Raw genomic sequence first — 18,981 nt, forward strand, 5'->3', positions numbered from 1 at the left:
ATTTAATTTTTTGTGTAAAATTATTATCATCATTTCAAAGATTAAATTGCTTCTTTTGCACATTCTTTTTTTTTTTTTTTTTTGCCCTTTCATAAATTGAGTTTTAGTAGTAGAATAAATTGTCTTTAGCTCGTCAATTTAATAAATAAATTTGTCCTTTAAAAATTAAATAAATTAAATCAATTTATGAAGTACCTAACACCACACGGTCAATTTTATAAAATTTATAAAGGGTAATTTTTGTCCTTTAAGAAGGAAGAACAACAAATGATGATTTAATTACAAAATTCATAAAATGTTAATTACATAGTCTTTTACGCTCCAGGGGTAAAATTGACCTTTTATGAATTTTCTGTTACATATTAACTGAGTTTTAACGGAATGGTGGGAAAATGCTAACAGTTTAAACGTTTGGTGATAAATTGATAGTTTTACCAAACCATGGTACTGACATGATGTGTCAGAATACCTTTGGTGGGAAAATAATAATATCCCTAGATAATATACAAAGACGAGAAAGGGTGATACCACATCATCTCCTCAAGTCCCTATATATATATATATATATATATTATGCTCTGCACGAGCATGAATACATATCAGTCTTCTTTTGATGGGGTAGGCCAGCACACCACGGGCCATTGGCATCTCCAACTACAACGTTTCTAGATTATTTCATGACATGGGGTGTTATGTCACTCCTCGTAACATTATAGTAATGTAGCCAATTGCTGTTAACAGAAATACTAATCTAGTTTAGCTTAATACGGCAAGTGCTGCATTAGTTTTTTTCTTTTTTTAAACTTTATTATAATAATAAATAAATAAATTATATTTTATATTATTGATTTTTTTTTATTATAATTATTAATATAAATTAATAAATATATAATTTATTATTCAAATATTGCCAATAATAAATACTTAAAATAATATATAAAAATAAAAATATAATATAACATTACATTATTAAATTAATATATAAAAATAAATTATTTTTAGTAATTTAAATATAAGTAATAATAAATATTAATAAATTTGAATAACATTAATTTAAAATTAATAGTAATATAAACAATGATATAAAATATTATTGCATAAACTACATATTATGTTGCACTTAATAGAATATTGTATTATAATTTAATACACATATGTAATGAAGTTAGTGTAATACAATACAGTAAATGCACCCTTAAGAAACCTAAAAGAAACCCAGTTAGCAACTCCAAAAAGCTCTTTTATTAATAATTGTAATAATGATATGTGCATAAAAATAATATAAAAATAGCATATTATTTTTTACATTATTTCATTAAATTTAATGTCATCATCAATACATATATCAATATTATTAATAAGAGTTTATTAATTACGTGAGAGACAGCTGAGTTTGTGCAATTGGACAGAACAAGTCTCACGCTATATTTTGCAAGGTCATCACTTCATTTTCAAAGGTTCGACCTTGTGTCCGTTTTGTGTGAATTATTAGTTTTTCCACATACATCGTGGGCTTTATATCGGTAATTATAGAAAAATGTTTAACTCCACTAGGATAATTTTTTTATAATAATTTAATTATTATTTTAATATTAAAGAGTATTTATTAAAATATCTAAATTCTGATTTACTCTTATGTGGATGATGCGAGATTAGAGTCAACCCTAAATTTCGTTCATATTTACATAAGAAGGTTTTGTTCGAGATTGAGATTGGATAACTGTAACTTGAAAGTTACAATATTAAAGTGTTTGATAAATACTAATTATTATAATTTAGAAGTTAAATTAATTTGATTTTACACTTGTGCGATGAAAAAATATTATATTTTTATTAACTTTTTTTTAAATTATTATATAAAAATTATATTTATTATATACTATTAAACTTATTTTATAGTTACATTTTTTTAAACAATAGTTATAGGTTTTAAGATATAATACCATTGATTTAAGTTTAAAATAAAGAGATTGTTATCTTACATATGTATTTTTCTTTCACAATTATTTAATGAAAATTCAACGATTATGTAAATATAAAATAATAAAATAATATTATTTTTACAATCATTAAATAAAAATTCAACAACTGTAGAAGAATTACGTATATTATATGACCATGTAAGATAACTAAAACCCAAAGTAAAGAGGAATGGAAAAGGAGACGCATTCACATTGTACCTAAAAAGTAGAAAAATAAAGAAACAAGGAAAAAGATTCTGAACTTACCGAAATTCCAAAACTGCCCGTTTACTTCTTCGTCAACAGAATATTAGAATCCCGATGAGAACGTCCTCTTCGGTAGTTTCCAAGCACATGCCCCAAGGGCCATCACTCCATCAGCTTGCGCGAGAAGTAGAAGCAAAAGCTAGTAGAAATTATTTGATTGCTTTTGCTTTGCTCAGAAAGCAAAAGGCTATAAAAGCAATCCAAGCTTGTGGTGAGAAGCAGAAGCAGCAGTTAGTGAAAGTGAAGAAGAGAAGATGGGAGCTGATTATTACAAGATACTGGGAGTTGATCGGAATGCAAGTAGCGATGACCTGAAGAAGGCTTACGAAAAGATGGCCGCGAAGTGGAATCCTGATAAATATCCTGATAACAAGAAAGAAGCTGAAGCTAAGTTGAACCGAGTTTGTGAAGCTTATGAGGTCTAATATCTTTTTACTTTCTGCTTTCTATTATCAAACTTTATTTTCCAAAACACTATTTTTTAATCGTAGTATGTTGGGTTATGTGATGATGGTTACAAAATGATATTACTTTTGTGGGATTTTTTTTTTAATTATTTTCTTGGAATTGTTATTCTCTAATTTGAGACCATTAATTTATCACTAGGGGGGAAAAAAATCTTTTACTACCGTTTGCTCTCTCTAATTGATTACGCTTAAAATTTAAAAATCTTCACTAGGTTGTATTTAAAGCTTGTGTCCGATCAAGTAAGATGTAAATTGCAAAAAGGTCCTCGGCTAAACCCGTACGGGGGCATCCAAGGACTTAATGGGATTTTGGCTAGAGCGATGATAGGGGGAAAAAACTAAAAGGTATTTATGTGATAAAATTCATTTTCTTGAATATTTTACCTTTGATTAACATCCTATTTTCTACCCATTTAACTTTTTTTTTTAATTCATAATTTTTTTTAAAAAAAAAGTAATGGGCACAAAGTTCGGACAATTATCTTATCTTTTCTTTTTTTGTCCCCTAATCTCTTTTTATTTAATAAGTAGTTAAGATTAAATTTTGAAAATTGATATTGATATTGACAATTTTTATTTTATTTTTATAATTAAATCCACTTTTTTCACTAGATTTAAAAAACTAGGAGAAGCGAGAGAAAATAACTAAAAGAGGATCTGAATTTGCAAAAGCCTAAACCTACTGACTGTCTTCCCCAAAATTCAAACTTGAATGCCCAATTAAACAAAGGTACTTGAAGATTGCTAACCAATTTAACTCTTGAATAAGTATTGCTCAAGTGTCAAAGCTGCTGACAAAGTTCTATTTTTTAGAATAAAATTCTTCACTTCTCGCAAGGGTGATATTTTTCGTTTTTTTAATATTTGTTGTATTCCTGTAAAGCAATTCCCGCAGAATTTCAATTTACCCATAAAAGGAAAAAAAACAAATTTTCCCACTTGTCTTTAATAGTTTTACTGTCGGTTAATGTCACTGATTCCAAATGCTGTGTTGCTTCTCTTGGTTATTGATCGGAAACACATCGTTTGAGTAGGTTCTAAGTGATCCTCAAAAAAGAGCAATGTTTGATACTTACGGTATGCCACAAAGCAGTCCCCGAAGTGCTGATGACATTTTTTCGGAATATTTTGATTTCACAATCCCCCATGGAGGTGGAGGGAGGAGAGGGTCAAGTTCCAGTTTCTCAAATGAGGCATTTGGTGAGGATGATGTTTTTCATTCCTTTAATAGAGTATTTGTAGTGGGTGGACCTAAGAAAGCACCTCCGATTGAGAATAGGCTGCCTTGTACCCTTGAGGAACTCTACAAGGGGACTACTAAGAAGATAAAGATCTATAGGAAAATTGTTGACATCAATGGGTAAGTGGTTGTTATTTTAATATAGCTGACTAACTGAACCAGTGTTTGCATGATTTTATTGGCTTGTTATATAGTTGTGACAAGAGGCATAATTTCTTCGACATTGGTAAGATTTCCCACTGTATGTGTGTTTTTTGGTTATGCAGTAATACAATCAAGGTGGAAGAAATTCTAACTATTAATGTGAAGCCTGGATGGAAGAAGGGTACAAGGATCACCTTCGAAGAGAAGGGAAATGTGCAGCAAAATGTTAAACCTGCAGACGTCGTCTTCATCGTCGACGAGAAGCCTCACAGTGTGTTTACTCGAGATGGGAATGATTTGATCGTCACAAGGACGATAACTCTCGGTGAGGCCTTGAAAGGTTATACGGTTCGTCTCACCACCCTGGATGGAAGGATTTTGAACATCCCAATCGACAATGTGATTCATCCCAACTATGAGATGACTGTCCCGAGAGAGGGGATGCCAATTCAGAACGAGCCATCAAAGAGAGGCAAGTTGACAATCAAGTTCAACATCAAGTTCCCAACAAGTTTGACTGCAGAGCAGAAGGCCGGGATCAACTTTTAAGTTTTAACAGCTTTTAAATCGATGGTTACCTTGGTTTGGGTTGTTTCAGAGCGGCGGTGTCCTAATTAATGTTTTTTTGGAGCTGGCTAAAGTTACAGCATCTGTAAGTTACAGATGCTGCTTCAGCCCAGCAACCAACCTTGCTTTGCGTTGCTTTTTCTCTGTAAGTCAGGACACGTGTGCTATTTGCTTTGGGCTTTTTTTTTTTTCTTCAAAATGTGCGTCAGTTGTGTATAAATAAAGATTTTGACTTTTGTCCTTTACTCCTGATGTTCTATTATGGTTCTTTATATCGATGCGTACGCAATGGCTAACTGTAGTGCTACTTGCAGAAGAGAACTTTCGATATTATTCTAATTTTATTCTTTGCTAAGTGTTATTCTACCAACTTCAGCTGGTTTTACATCGGCCTGACAAGCTGTTCACAAGTCTCTCCGTATACGGGGATTATTATCTACATCTGATTAATTGGAATCAAAGTACTGCCAATAAAATCCGCTCCCGTGTGTGCAAAGACGGTTGGGTTGACATTTGACAATAAAATGGCTCAGGGGCCCTTAATCTATTGGCTACAGGCCAATTGAGGGCCGTCCATGATCCGTCAATATAATTTTAATACAGCGGACATGGCAATAAAACGCCAACTGTTAAAAGATTTTTTTCTTTTTCTTTTTAGCTACAGAGAGAACGCTGCAGAATCCAACTTGTCATGAAGACACTTCTACCAAGTCAGTAACTCTTCACAGTTAAGTTGCTTTTGTTAGTCACTGAGATCTGAAGATGATGCCCCTGTACCTTCGTCAGGGTCTCCAATCTAGCCTCCATCTCCATCCCTGATTCCCTCTTCATCAGACTCCTCATTTACATACTCTTCAACGCCCAAATAACCTTGTTCATCTTCTGCACCGCCGTCTCCCATTTCATCCTCATCATCTTCTTCATCACCGTCTACAATATCATCACTTCCCTCCTGCAAGTCATTTGACCTACTATTAAAACCACCTGCATATTCATCTATCATATCATTGTATTCATCTCCTGTTGCTTGACCATTTTCTTCACCGTACCCCGATCTTCCTGAGATGCTAGCATTTTCAGCATCGTCTACTTGCAATCTAGGAATTTCATCTCTATTCCACCCATCCCCTGCTAAGTCTCTTGGTTTATCAAAGATGCTTTGCTTTGGAGCATCTTTCTCCACAACCACCCTCTTTGTTGATTTCCGCCTACTTCTAGCACTGCGACGACCACGCTTACGACTTCCTTGCCCATGAGATTGACCTTTCAATACCAGTACTAGTCTCCCACTCTTGGTGTTTGTGCTTCTTTTACCAGAATCCCTTCTGGAACCAGCTACTCTTTTCTGAGATCTTCCAGTATTCAAGCATCCACGGGCCCTTCCACAGATCCCTCGTCCATGACTAGGGGCAGCAAATCCAATCCCCACACCAACCCTATTAGCTTCTTCAACTTGAAGATAATTTACTTGGTCTTCACCATCTCTGGTGTTTTTCACAGCAGCATATTTTGATGGAAGCTTCTAAGGAATTTAAAGGAGAGAAAACGGTCAAGAAAACAATTCCCTGGAGTAGTAAAACTCAAACTAAAGTCAGATAATTACTGCTGCAGTATATGAATCAAGGAAGACCAGGACAATGATACCCATAGGTTACCCCAATTCTCGAAGGGTCCATTTGGGGCAGCTGTGCTGAGGTAGCTACCCTAAATAGGTTTCGCATACAGCTTTGCCTTACTAAATCGACAGAGACATAACTTTCATTAGGTTTTAAAGCATAAAATCTATCACCCAAGATGTAAGCGTGATTTTGAAGTTTGCACACAGTTTTCAAGAACAACCACAGATTCTCAACTTGCCTTCACTACTGGTAGTAGTAATCAAACTTTATGTGACAATTATCAAGAAAGGGAACTAATTTTCTAGCCCTTGCTAACCAACATCTCTGATCCTCAATTTTCTTTTCTAATGAACCAGAATCATTAGTCATAAACTCTTTCCTTCATGTCATATCTCATTAAAAGAAAATCAGAGTTTAGGCCTACCTAGTCTGATAATTATTGTTAACTAAAACAATATTGATATAAGCATCTCAGAGTGCGTAAAAAATTATATTACTTTGTATTTAAAAAAAGGAAAATTATCCACTGTCCACCTGTTTATTTTGTCTTTTTTAAAAATACACTTTTTTTTTTCAGCGCGCCACCTGAAGTTTGCCTTTTGTTGCATTCGTCCACTTCCGTCTAATCTCCGTTAGTGGATTTAACGGAATGTTAATAAAATGACCCTTTTACCCCTCAAAATTACAATTTAACCCAAAATAAAGGGAAATTGAAGATAAATCGATTGGATATAAGTTTTTTCAAGCAAAAGAGTTAAACACAAAGGTGAATGCTAGAAATTAGAGGAATATAGTGCTTGTTGCTTGCAAAATTTAAAAAATTTGTATTTATTTTTTTGGAGGAATATAGTGTTTGCTGCTTGTTAGATTTAGAAAATTTGTATTTATTTCTTCTCTTTCAATTGAGTTAAACATCAATTTTCTTTCCTTTTTTTTTAATTTTCAAATCGTGTTAAATGACGTTTTACTCTTTTTTTAAAAAAAATTAGCATAATATAGAATAATTTTATATATTCCAATGAAATGCCCATTTTACCCCTCTGATGTCAGCAACTTTCTAACAACGGTTAGACGGAAGTGGACGAGTGCAATAAAAGGCAAACTTCAGGTGGCACGCTGAAAAAAAAAATTGTGTATTTTTTAAAAAGGCAAAACAAACAGATGGACGGTGGATATTTTCCCTTAAAAGAATTATATTAAAGCTGCAAATTTGAGAACAGAAAAGGCTACTCACCATTAAGTTGCCTTCTCTTTTTTCCTTCTGAAACTCCACTCTCTGATGTGGTAAATAAGCTATGGATCTATCAAGCTCCATGAGCCTTAAACCTACAGCAGCTGTCGTTTTTGGTACCCATGGTAGTACAGAAACTATTTCTGGACTGGAAGAACTGTTAGAAGTACATGCCGATGAGTTAGATGAGTCCAAGAACTCACTAGTTGTTTCAAAGTTTGAGGACAAATAGTCCCTCTTTATGGCATTCTCCAGCTGCGTAAGAATCTGAAAAATAAATGCATTTTCCAACTTTCTGAGTTCTTCAAAAGTAAATGTAAATCCAGAAACATTTAAAGAAAGAAATGACAAACAATAGCGAATAAAAGAATATCCCAGCTTCATCAGGGGGTTACATGTTTTCACACAATTCTATTAACTACAGAGATAAAAAGAAATTTAAAGGAACAGGTAAAGAGAAAATGAAAAAAGCTAACAAACCCATTTGATTTTAACAGATTTGATCCTCCAATTCAGATATACTTTTAGGAAGTGACTCAAACTTTGCGCTAAATTGATTACTGTGAAGTGACACCGATTATAACCACCAGAAACTATTTAGATCAAAATTCTAAAAGAAGTTCAGAAGAAAAATCTAACAATAGATATCAAGATAAGGAATGAAAGAGACGGGGTAAACTTGGACATAGTAGATTAAGACATCATATCTGGATTCAGTTCACAAAATCATTTTTAAATTATTTGTGCTTCCAGTTTTGCTGAACTTTTAGTTACTTCTCGTCTTTCAAGAAGTCACCCAAAATGAAGCAAGTCCACAGGAGAAATCTGGCGGCACTGACCTCCAACTACTGGAGAATCAAAACATGATGCATCAACAGGAAATGAGTTTCATCTGACATGTCAAGCAATGGAACTATTCTCACTATGTTGGACATTAAAGCATTAAATGGGAGAATGGACAAAAATAAAGCAGAAAGAGAAAAAGAAAATGTTATAAATTCTGACCAGATACAAGTACTGAGAAGAAAAAAGGTGAAACCTTATACCTGAACAAGGCTATCAGCTGATAATGAGGAGTTAAGTTTCATTCCCCAGGAGTTTCTATAGCTGTCATTCCAAATAGATTGAAGAGCTTCTGATGGGACAGAACCCTAGGAGGGTCGGTGGCGGACATTCAGAAATTCAGGCACAAAAAATAAACACCATAAATTGTATGGCAATGACAAAAGTTCTAACAAAAAAAGGGTACTTTAGAGAGAAACTAGGAGGTAAAACAGTAGTGACATAAGAAATTATCAATTATATAATCCAACCAAAAAAGTCAGAGACATACCTCAAACAAAGCTAATAGCACTTTGAGCAATCTGATTCTCAAAGGAGAAGAGAATGAAGTACACGAAGACCAGGCAGGGTTCATCTTCAGCTTTCCTTGACATTGAGCAACATGCTCAGAAAAATTTAGGTACCTCTTAGAAGTATCAAAGGTCTTGTGGCAAGAGGGACAGTGGCTGTCCTCGAAAAAATATAAATCATGGCAGTAATCACATACACCCAGAACTTGCTTGCACCTTTTCTTCCCATACTCCATGGCACATAATATTGAAGAATTGACACATTCCTTCCACATCCACCTCTCGTAATCTTGATATCGCTTCAAGGCGTCATTTCTCAGAACGTCATCTCTTCCAAGCTCAATTGAGAAAGATGTTGATGTGTCTGATATTTCAGAATCAGAATCACACACAATACTGCTGGGGTTATCAGTGCCAGTGTAATCAGGGCAAGAAGCCCTTTCAATAACTTCTGCTTTGACAGTCTCGTGATTTTGCACTTCTGTGGTAACATGCTGCAAGTTCCTCCTAACAGTTTCCTTAAAGGACATCTCAATCATTTGCAACACCGAATGCAAATGGGATTCTCTAAGCCCACGGACATCCAAAGATGCCAAAAGAGCATCAAAACTCTGCTTGAAGAATATCAAAAGATTTGTACGAAAAAATAAGGAAAACATGGACACAACAGATGATAAAGTATAAACATGAAAATTTTATCAAATATGTCAATTGAGAAATGTTTTATGGTAAACAAAATTTCAGGATGAGAAAGTATGGACAGCCTGTTAAATCATGGTTTTGCTATAGAAAGATTTCATGCAGCAATCTTTCCTCGGGTTTGCTATCATAAGAAGAGGCAAGGTAAAAAGTGAATAGCAGCTATACATGCCAAATAAAGCAAAAAAGATATCCATATTGATTGTGTATGCAAGTTAAACAGACTATACATTCAGATATGGCATAGCCAGCAAATAGAGTCAATAGGAGAAAATGCTACCTCTTCAGAATCAATGAGTCTCCAACGACCATCACATAACTCAACAAAGATCCTGCCACATCCAGGATCATTTTCAGACATGGATGTGATAAAACGCCAATATCGATTACGTCTACGATCCTGACCAAGAGGCAATGATCTACACACATACGTTTCCTCTGCCTTCTGACCAATGTAAGATTTCAACTGCATGCGTGACTTCTCAGCAGCATAAGCTGATTGCTGATTTACAAGATTATCTGGACCGACAGGGTAATCTTGGTTCCCTTCAGGTGGCATGCTAGTATTGCAATTTTGGTCCTTCTGAGGTTCACCAAACTGTCCTTGTTGGAGATTAAGGTCCACCAACATCCCATTACTTTTGTCATCAACAGTAACCAAAGGGCTTTGCCTACCGTCTGCAGAAGAAATTGCAAGACTAGGTTCTGCCTTGTTCCCCATGTATGATGAATATTGCATTTTCAACATACAATCTTCTTTAATTCGTCGTTTATCAAGCTGTGTCTCTGCCCACATTTGCTTCTTCAAAGCATTTGCAGCTTCTAAGCGTTCCTGGAAATGCCCATATTTCAGATTAATGAAATAGAAAAAAATGCAAAGCAAAATTTTCGGAAGCTCTCATCAAGGAAAAAAGAAAAGAAAAAAGAAGATACCTCAAGCGCAATGCGAACTGAGTTTCCTTCAATTGCCACACCAATTAAAGCAACAAGTGCACTGAGCCGCTCATCAACACTGAGATCAGAATATTCTCCCTCCGTTAGTCCTTGAACCCATGGTTCACCAGGATGGCTTTCATTAATATCTGTGTGTGTTTGATCAGGAGTTGCAGCATTGCTAATTCCAGTAGCATCTTCACAGTGATCAGTCAAAGCCCCAGTTCCTTTTATCTCATCAAAGTCTTCTGAATTCTTAGAAGACAAACCCCTACCAGAATTGCCAAGGTCACCTTGTGGGCTTTCTATACCTTTAATATTCGCTTCTCTGTTGCCCAACGGAGTTTTTGCACCACAACTGTTTGCTTCTAGATATTCATGAGTCTCCTCCTTTGAATTCAGGTCAGTATCCATGTCATAAACATCAGGAACCTCTGGTACATCACTATCTGAATCTTCATCCCTTTCTTCATCTCTTTCAGCATCATCGGCCTCTTCTCCATCTACAAATCCCCTTTTAAATACTCTGATTCTCTCCCTGGCTGCAGAAAGAATTGCATCAGCATCCCCCGGGTCTTTCCTATAGGCAGCACGTACACAATAAGTTGAAGGAGCTGTTCTCTCAAAAAGTTTTGTATCCCTAGACAAGGCAGCAGCAATAGAAGCTTCTGGTGTCTTGCTCGTTGTCAGATCCCTTAGTCCAGATTTCTAATATCAAAAGAAAAAAGAGTAAGGAGAATGAGTTCCATCAGCAACAGAAATGTCTAAGTCACAATTCCAGGGTTACCTGAATCTTGTCTGCAACTTCTAATATAGTGAGGCCTTCACTTCCCTCTAGAGAAAGAACATGAAATGCAGCAAATTTAACAGTTCCAGGCGTCAACCGATGCCTAGATCGGCGTAGATTTGATAGACCCATTTCATGCATTATAGCAACAGCATTTCCAACTGCAGACCCATTACGTAAATTAGAAATTATATTTTCTCCATCATTACCCTGCACACACAGAGCAAAGTAATTTTAAAATAAATTAGTAAATTACAGAGAAAAATTATAGCAGATAAATTATGAAAAATATTAATTAAATACTCTGGAATGTTAAGATTAGATGCATCGGATTGTTTTCGGGTTGAAGAAAATAAATTTATATACTCTTGAGCATTCTCAATTGGTGAGGATTTATGTGCTCTTATCTCTCATATTTTCATTAATAGATGGAAAAGTTCCCTGGAGGTTCTTTTGAAACAATTTCCCATAATTCATTCAAGAAAACATAGTGTCTACAAACATGTGAAAACAAAGATCATACGAACACACTGTGCGCCACAGTTAACCGGATAAGTGCTTTAATACTACATACATATCATGAAGAAACATCTCAGGACAAGCACCACTGAATATTAAAGACACCAGCAACAAACTTACATCTGACCAAAATGACAAAATAAATAAGAATAGGATGGAAGCAACAAATAATAGACACAAGGAACTACAAGCAATGTGTCACAGGCAGGCATCTAACCACCTACAACCTATCCCCAGAAGTAAAGAAGTTCTGAATTTATCTCAACAATATAACAATTACACCGAAGCCACACAATTAGTGGACCACAGGAATAAACTTTAGATGCAAGTGTTGTGGAGCTTCAGCCTCAATTGTTAAAAGGGTGTATAGAGTCTCAGAACAAGGAACTATGGGCAAGTCAGCTCCTGCCAATCAAGAGCAAGAACCACCCAAGGTTCAAATCCAATTGTGGGCCAAATCTTGCAATAACTTGCAAGTTCAAAAGTTAAACACGTCTAAGGAGAAATATGTAAAGAAGTTTGAATATAATAGCATTAAATATACAAGATTTGGCACTAAAGCTTTGAAATGGATAGCAATTAAACCAGCCAGTCATGTGGATCAATTTGTTCCAGAGCTGTATACAGCTTCATTTTGATTTCAACAAGATGCACAAAAATTAGCATCAAATCATCTTTCTCTTGCATTTAGACTTTTATAAGACAAGCTTAAAACAGATGATGAAAGAAACGAGCATCTATAGTATAGAAAAGAACTAGGTCGTAACTAGCAGCTTAGTGAAAGTTGTCCATCAAAAAGGAAAAACAAACCTCGTTATTATCGTGAGGATACATTTTCTCAATATTCCTCTTATTCAATTGCGGCCCAAATCCAGCAGATAAAGCAAATTGCCGCAATATCTCAGGCCATGTTAATGCATTTAAGTGAAGCTGCCAACTGCGTATATCAAAGCCCCAAGCATATGCCTGACCGGACATGAATGTTTAAACAATAAATGAAAATACAAAAAAAAAAAAAAAAGAATGAGCAGGAATGAGGAACCTACCCCAGAATGAAGGAAATAGCAGCAGTGACAACAAATAAAACAACAGCTTACCCCTTCAACAATCTGTGGATGTGCACCCCCAGGATTTACTGCACTATTTTGGTTTGCTCCCAGCCCGGTGAAGGGTGTCTTTGCAGCATCTTCAATATCTTTGATTACAGATCTTAGAAGAGCAACATGTATTTCACCCAACAACCTTGGATCCTTAAGATCAGAGAGTTACAAATGGTATGAAGATCAGAAACAAGACAATGCCAGCTACAAACAGACTTCAAAACAAAGATCTCCTTAGACAGCGAATAGAAAAGGCACTTACATAATCATGAAAAGCCTGGACAAACTCATCCAAAGTAAAAGGCCAAAGCCCAAGAACGTCTGCAAATGTAATCAAGAACCTCCAAACCTAAAAAGGATAAATTACATTTCAATGTCCTTATAAGAACCCAAAAATTAATAACAACTAAACTGCGGCACAGCTCACAAGTGAATTGGCTGAAAAAGTCCAATCAAATTGTTTGATTTTGAGCAGAAGAATTACTTCTTTAAACAGTCGAGCATTCCCCACATATATGTAGATATGGTGAGAAAAACAAATTCATTAAAGTACCAGAATCATTTCATGCAAAAGGATGATAGTAATGGCAATATAAAAGATATCAGCAGGTTTGTTCAATTTTCCATGTAATAACAGAAAGCTAGGCCAAGGAAAAAGATAAATATACATTAAGTGTGTTAACTAAGGAAATTAACTGAGGAAATGGAGTGTTCTGAGATGGCCAATGGTTTGAGGTGCCATAATGGACTTTGAAAATTGAGAAAATATAGAATCAACATTCTTTTTCCTGTTTTGGTATATGCACCATTTACCGTGTACGCAGAAAATCTGGAACATGGCAATTATCAGAAACTCCTATCTAACACTTCAGTTTCAATAAAATATCATATCTTTATGAGGAAGAGCATGAAAAGAACATCAGAAAGCCAACTACTCTAACTCACCATAAGAAGATTCCCTATATTGTCCTCAGAATCATTCCACGGCTGAACTGCAAATGGTCTTTTCAACTGCACAGATTTGGGCGGGAAAGTGCAGAGCCTATCTGAAACAGGACTCATCTGTTAGATGCTCATAAGATGAAAGTCAACCATAAAACTTAAGTTTCAAAAGAAAAGGCCATAATTTTCAACACAAAATAAGAAACCAATACGCATTACCAATGACTTTGATATATGGTTAAAACTACATAATGAATTTGTACAGGAAATGATTCAAATTGAATTGCAGACCACATGCTAAACCCTAGAGACAAGATTGGAAACATCAATTCAAAATATTTCTGCTGAAAATTAAAATCTTCCAGGACTGCAGAATTAATCTAGCATATAAAGTTTAAAGCTTCCAGATCATACTAGATATATTTTGTACGCACATAGATACCCACACAAAAGTACAAAGAATTTGATTCAGTATTATTGAATTTATAATCTTAATTCCAATTTGCCCGATCGTCAGACAGAAAATAACAAAAGCATTCAAAGAATCTCTACCTCTGAATAAGTCAAGATTTTGCAAAGTTTCAAAATCAAGAGACACTATTGTAGGTAGTCCCTTGCTTGATGCAGCTAACTCCATGAGTTCCAAGCGCTCATCCTCAACGAGTGCCATTGATTCTTTAGCAATTCTGCGAGCAACTGCTCTCTCATTAGCAACTTTAAGTCGTTCTGCCTCCTTCACTCTGCGCAGTTCCTCTTTTTGCCTCCTTTTCTCTGCCTAAGTACACCAAGACTATAACTATTGCTCATCCTCATATGCCAAGTTAAAAGAGAACTTAAAAGTAATAGGCTTCCAAGCTTACTCTGATTGATTCCTTCTGCAAAAACTTCTCCCTCCGCTCAAGTTCACGCCTCTGTTCCCTCAGGTATCTCTCCTCCTCCCGCAGCTTTTCCCGCAATAACCTTTCTTCTTCCTTTCGCCTTTCACGGTCTTGTCTCTCCATTTCTTTCCTTATTTGTTCTTCTCTCTTAACATCCACAATAATAATATCAGTATACAATATAAGGATTTTACAGAATAGAAGTAAGGATGGCAAGTCAAACCTTTCGCCTTAGAATATCCTGTTTTTCTAGCTCTTTTCGAATCCTTTTTTCATGTGCTTCAACTTCACGGGCTATTCTTGCCTCCTCACTCTGCGAAAAGAAAATAAACGTACATGAGTTGCAGGTCAATGGTCTATTGACATGCAGTACTTCATAAAGCACAAAATACCTTGCGTTTCTTTTCCGTCCGTGAAACATCCTCGTCGTGACTGACTCTCCTATCATATGAAATAAAAGCATTGTCCATTGCTGTAATTGGTTGGCCACCAACATGAGCATCCATACCAGCACTAATAAAGGAGTTCTTTTGCAGAATATTTTCATACTCTCCCGAAACAGATGGCAACAGGTGGCTATGCCTACCTTGATGAGACAAAAGATTTAGGTTAGGCAGCTGACCTGGAAAACCATATCCAGAAGATATTTGTTCACTTCCATGCATGAATGGATGTCCAGCACGTAATGATGAATTCCTAGCAGTTGAACCATCAGCAGGTGAACCATAGGGGTAAGATGAGGCAGCTTTCTCATGTGTCTCGGACCTAACAGTTGGTTGCTCCGGAAGAAACTTGTATTCATGGACAGTCCTTGTTGCGCCCTGAGGGTGAATGGTGAACATATCCTGCCATCATTTTTATTTCAACTTTCCATCAAATTATTTTGCTGAGGAAAAAATAAAATGGAGTACTCCATATTGACCAAAAGATATATTATGCAGAAAAAGTTAATCGGTATCAAAGAAAAAGGAAAATAAACAAATCCAATATTTGGAATGACTATAAGGAATGAAAGTAATTTCCAGAAAGACAAAAATTAATCAATCCACATAGAATCACGGTGTTGATTTTGGTGAGAAAATTCAATTAGTAAGAATGAAAGTGAAAGAGATAATGCACATCAAGACTAGTAACATATCAAGTTCAACCAATAACATGATGAATAGCAACATGGAACATCAAAATGGTAACATAACAAGTTGTAGTAACACGGAAAATAACCAGTAACATAGCATGTTAAATGGGTAACAGAATGGATTGAACATGCTATCAGTCCTATATTCTGTTACACCATTTGTTGTCTAATTTTTCCAGTTTAGAATTTGTTGTTTTTGATACTAACTATTTGTCACCAGTTTAACACACCATGTTAACAATCTTGACATTCCATGTTACCACTTCTTTTCAAATTTTCTAGCCAGCATTCCGTGTGCACTATTAATCATCTCACAAATTTAGTGTGCAATGTTTACCAATCTCGGCGTTCCGCATCATCATTTTCAAGTTTACAGGCTCAGTCTGATCCCAGATAAATCTAAGCAAAATATTCTACTACAGTATTAAAATGCAAAAGATACTCTTAGGGGGGAAAAATGAACCCGTAACAGAATAAAAAAGATTGCTGGCAAAGAATTACTATTATCATCTGTAGCCAGGCCATATATATGAGAACAGTCCAACCTTGAATGGTTTCACATCAAGCCGTTCGTATTCTTTGGCCTCAAGAGGGCGTACAGAGTGCTTTTGATGCCCCATTGCTGCTGGTCCTAGCGTAGTATAAGAAGTTATTAGGCAAACCACTGTTGAGTACCTTCAGCAAATAAAACCACAAAAACTGAAGCAAGCAAAACCAAAGCTGTCATATGTTGTTCTACACAGAGTCAATTAGTCAATGTACTATAAGAAGAAACAGAATTCAAAAATAAACCAACAGAGATGTAATGAAAATGCAGACTAACATGTTAAATGACCATGTGACAAGGAAGATCACGACAGAAGAACACCCAACATAAAGATGCACACTCCTCCATGTGAAATATTCATCTTCATTGGAGCTTTTTGGCAGTAGTCGTGACCAACGGTCATCAGCAGTCGGCTCGTTGGTAAGGCGAGAGCTTCAAGCCCAATTACTCAGCAATTTGAACTCATCAGCTCCCAATAAGGACCAAACTTAGGTAGTAATAACAATGAATATCAAGGAATATTACAAGCAAATACTATTAATCTTTTCTCTGTTTAAACCCTTTCAACCAAAATCACAACTAAGCAACAAAAAATCTGCATACTGATAATCCTTCTAACCTCAATTTTTCATAAACAATAGAAGCAATGATCAAGTCAAGACACTACCCTGAGATAGTAGCATAGTTCAGTTGCCGATGTAGGCTTACAAGAAACTGACGGACCCAAGACATGCAAACTGCATGAATGAAGACCAAAAGCAAACAACACAAGATGTAAACACAACTAATTCTAACCCCTCCAATTGGGAAGGTTTATCTGTTCATCTACAACTAATTTTTAAACCCTTACATTAAACCATGACAGAAACACCTATTAACATGCATTGTCCTCGTTGTGTAGTGCTTTTATTAAATAAAAAAGAAAGGAAAAGAAAGGAAAAGAAAGGAAAAGAAAGGAAAAGAAATTTACCTATAGGTCTACCAAAAGCATCAGGTGGCAAGGAATCAAACTCCACGCCGAGAATGGGCCCATCCTCTCTCAACGGCTCTCCCAACTGAGACTCCACAAAAGCAATAGCCCTCATCTCCGCTATATTCCGCTGAGGGAGTGGAAACGGCAGCATTGGCGCCATAGGCACCTCGTAGAACCTCTGAACCGCCATACCTCCTCGCACCAACTCACTTCCCGCCAATTCTTTTTCCCCAGCTGGCACAAGTGACTGAAAATCTTTTGGCTGCCGCTTCGCCGTAGGAGCCTTCCGGTCCTTCAAACGCCGGTGACAGAACCACATCTGTAGCTGCCGATCCGACAACCCTAACTGCGCCGATAACTCCGCCCTCAAAGCTTCCGACGGATAAGATTCAACTGTAACAAACATCGAACTCACAATTAAACAAAAACCAGGAAAAAAAAAAGAAGAAAACTACAGAAATAAAACGAACAAAAGAACACACACACACAAAAAAAAAAACCTGCGTAAGTTTTTTCGAGAATCTCAAGCTGAGAAGCAGTTTTCATCTTGCGCTTAGTCTTAACTTCACCTTCCAGTGGCTTCTTCTTCTTCTTCTCCTCCGCTTCGGAAGCGGCCTCCATAAACCCTAAAAATAAAAATTGTAAACTCGACTAACTTCCAAGATCTCCAGCAAGCAAGACAGCTCAACTGAACTCGCCGCGCAGTTTTGGCGCTTGCTCCACGATTAGGTCTCGTGCTCGAGAAATGATAAAAACTCCAAGAGTTTCGATGATGATCATGCTGTTTTGGTTTTTGGCGTGCGTGATTGATTGAGATGTGCGGTGAGATTTGGGGAACAATAACAAAAGTAAAACTATAATTAATGACGATAAGTTTATAATTAATTGTTGGTGGTGTTGAAAAATAAATAAATGAAAAGAAATAATAGATTGTGATATTTGATTTAAAAGAAGAACGAACGAACAAAGAACGAACAGTTTCTGAATCCTCCTTTCTCTCTCTACTCGTTTTCATAATTCCCCCCCTTTTTTGTTTTTCTCCTTTCTTTCTTTCGGTATTTTAAATTGGCGTATAACGTTGTGTTTTTTTTCGGGGGGGGAAAATAGGAGTTGTTGGAATTGTCAGGTGATTCTATTTTAGAAACGAGAGTAAGCTACAAAGCATTAGCAAAATGGGGGGGATTTTTGATTCATAAATTGGGGGGGTTGGGTTTCGTGGCTTTGTGCCGCGGTGAGTTTTTATTGAGTTTAATTCTGTCTCTCACCCCCTCGCTATCTCTTTAAATTTTTTTTTTTTTTTTTTTATTGAGGAGTTAATTTTTTATAGTGGGAGTTCGGTTTGGTTTGCTGTTTTTCTCGGGGCTTGGGTTCTTTTTATTTCTTTCACTTTCACAGTTTCATCCTACCGTTCCTTCTCTTTCCCCGGTTTTGTTCGCTCGGTGTTACAAACATTACCCACAAGCTACCACAGCGCGTGTTTCTCACGCGTTATTTCTTATTGTAAAATAGAATCAGGCTACGGTGCAACTGTGGCACCGTGCCACAGTTGCATCTAACCGTTGGATGCAGTTAGATTAGTGGAATCCACTGATATCCAACGGCTAAATGCAACTGTGGCAC

At 36.0% G+C, this 18,981-nt stretch overlaps 2 protein-coding genes across 13 annotated transcripts; one reads left to right on the forward strand and one right to left on the reverse strand.

The window, feature by feature from the left end:
- Nucleotides 1-2,291: 2,291 nt before the first annotated feature.
- LOC18051835 (dnaJ homolog subfamily B member 13) lies at nt 2,292-4,891 on the forward strand. Its single transcript, XM_006446640.2, has 3 exons — nt 2,292-2,647; nt 3,730-4,055; nt 4,202-4,891. Exons 1-3 carry the CDS (start codon nt 2,483-2,485, stop codon nt 4,626-4,628), a joined length of 918 nt encoding a protein of 305 aa, XP_006446703.1. The 5' UTR covers nt 2,292-2,482; the 3' UTR covers nt 4,629-4,891.
- Nucleotides 4,892-4,968: 77 nt separating this feature from the next.
- LOC18051836 (homeobox-DDT domain protein RLT2) lies at nt 4,969-18,620 on the reverse strand. Of its 12 annotated transcripts, none has more exons than XM_024191976.1 (19): nt 18,327-18,620; nt 17,862-18,142; nt 17,359-17,754; nt 16,387-16,472; nt 15,099-15,551; nt 14,930-15,019; nt 14,689-14,853; nt 14,381-14,603; nt 13,832-13,932; nt 13,149-13,235; nt 12,884-13,036; nt 12,597-12,752; nt 11,268-11,477; nt 10,481-11,188; nt 9,828-10,379; nt 8,830-9,459; nt 8,543-8,647; nt 7,500-7,763; nt 4,969-6,168 (listed from the first exon to the last, which is right to left on the reverse strand). In XM_024191976.1, the coding sequence occupies exons 2-19, from the start codon at nt 17,980-17,982 to the stop codon at nt 5,443-5,445; spliced, it is 5,226 nt and encodes a 1,741-aa protein (XP_024047744.1). In that variant the 5' UTR covers nt 17,983-18,142; nt 18,327-18,620; the 3' UTR covers nt 4,969-5,442. The 12 variants fall into 12 exon arrangements, 11 of the variants coding, with proteins under 11 accessions (XP_024047744.1, XP_024047748.1, XP_024047747.1 ...); XM_024191980.1 differs by having other exon boundaries at nt 15,099-15,178; nt 15,329-15,551; nt 17,862-18,620; XM_024191979.1 differs by having other exon boundaries at nt 7,500-7,591; nt 7,700-7,763; nt 17,862-18,620.
- Nucleotides 18,621-18,981: the final 361 nt, after the last annotated feature.

This window comes from Citrus clementina, unplaced genomic scaffold, assembly GCF_000493195.1.
Source record: "Citrus clementina cultivar Clemenules unplaced genomic scaffold, Citrus_clementina_v1.0 scaffold_2, whole genome shotgun sequence".
NCBI lineage: Eukaryota > Viridiplantae > Streptophyta > Magnoliopsida > Sapindales > Rutaceae > Citrus > Citrus x clementina.

Bases quoted from the DNA above. Each gene is read 5' to 3' on its own strand.
- LOC18051835 (XM_006446640.2), top strand. From the start codon at position 2,483: ATGGGAGCTGATTATTACAAGATACTGGGAGTTGATCGGAATGCAAGT. The intron at 2,648-3,729 runs GTCTAATATCTT...TCGTTTGAGTAG, and splicing joins GAGTTTGTGAAGCTTATGAG to GTTCTAAGTGATCCTCAAAA. The intron at 4,056-4,201 runs GTAAGTGGTTGT...TTGGTTATGCAG, and splicing joins AAAATTGTTGACATCAATGG to TAATACAATCAAGGTGGAAG.
- LOC18051836 (XM_024191976.1), bottom strand. From the start codon at position 17,982: ATGGAGGCCGCTTCCGAAGCGGAGGAGAAGAAGAAGAAGAAGCCACTG. The intron at 13,933-14,380 runs GTAGAGATTCTT...GTCCTGTTTCAG, and splicing joins AAATCTTGACTTATTCAGAG to ATAGGCTCTGCACTTTCCCG. The intron at 13,236-13,831 runs GTGAGTTAGAGT...TATCCTTTTTAG, and splicing joins ATATAGGGAATCTTCTTATG to GTTTGGAGGTTCTTGATTAC.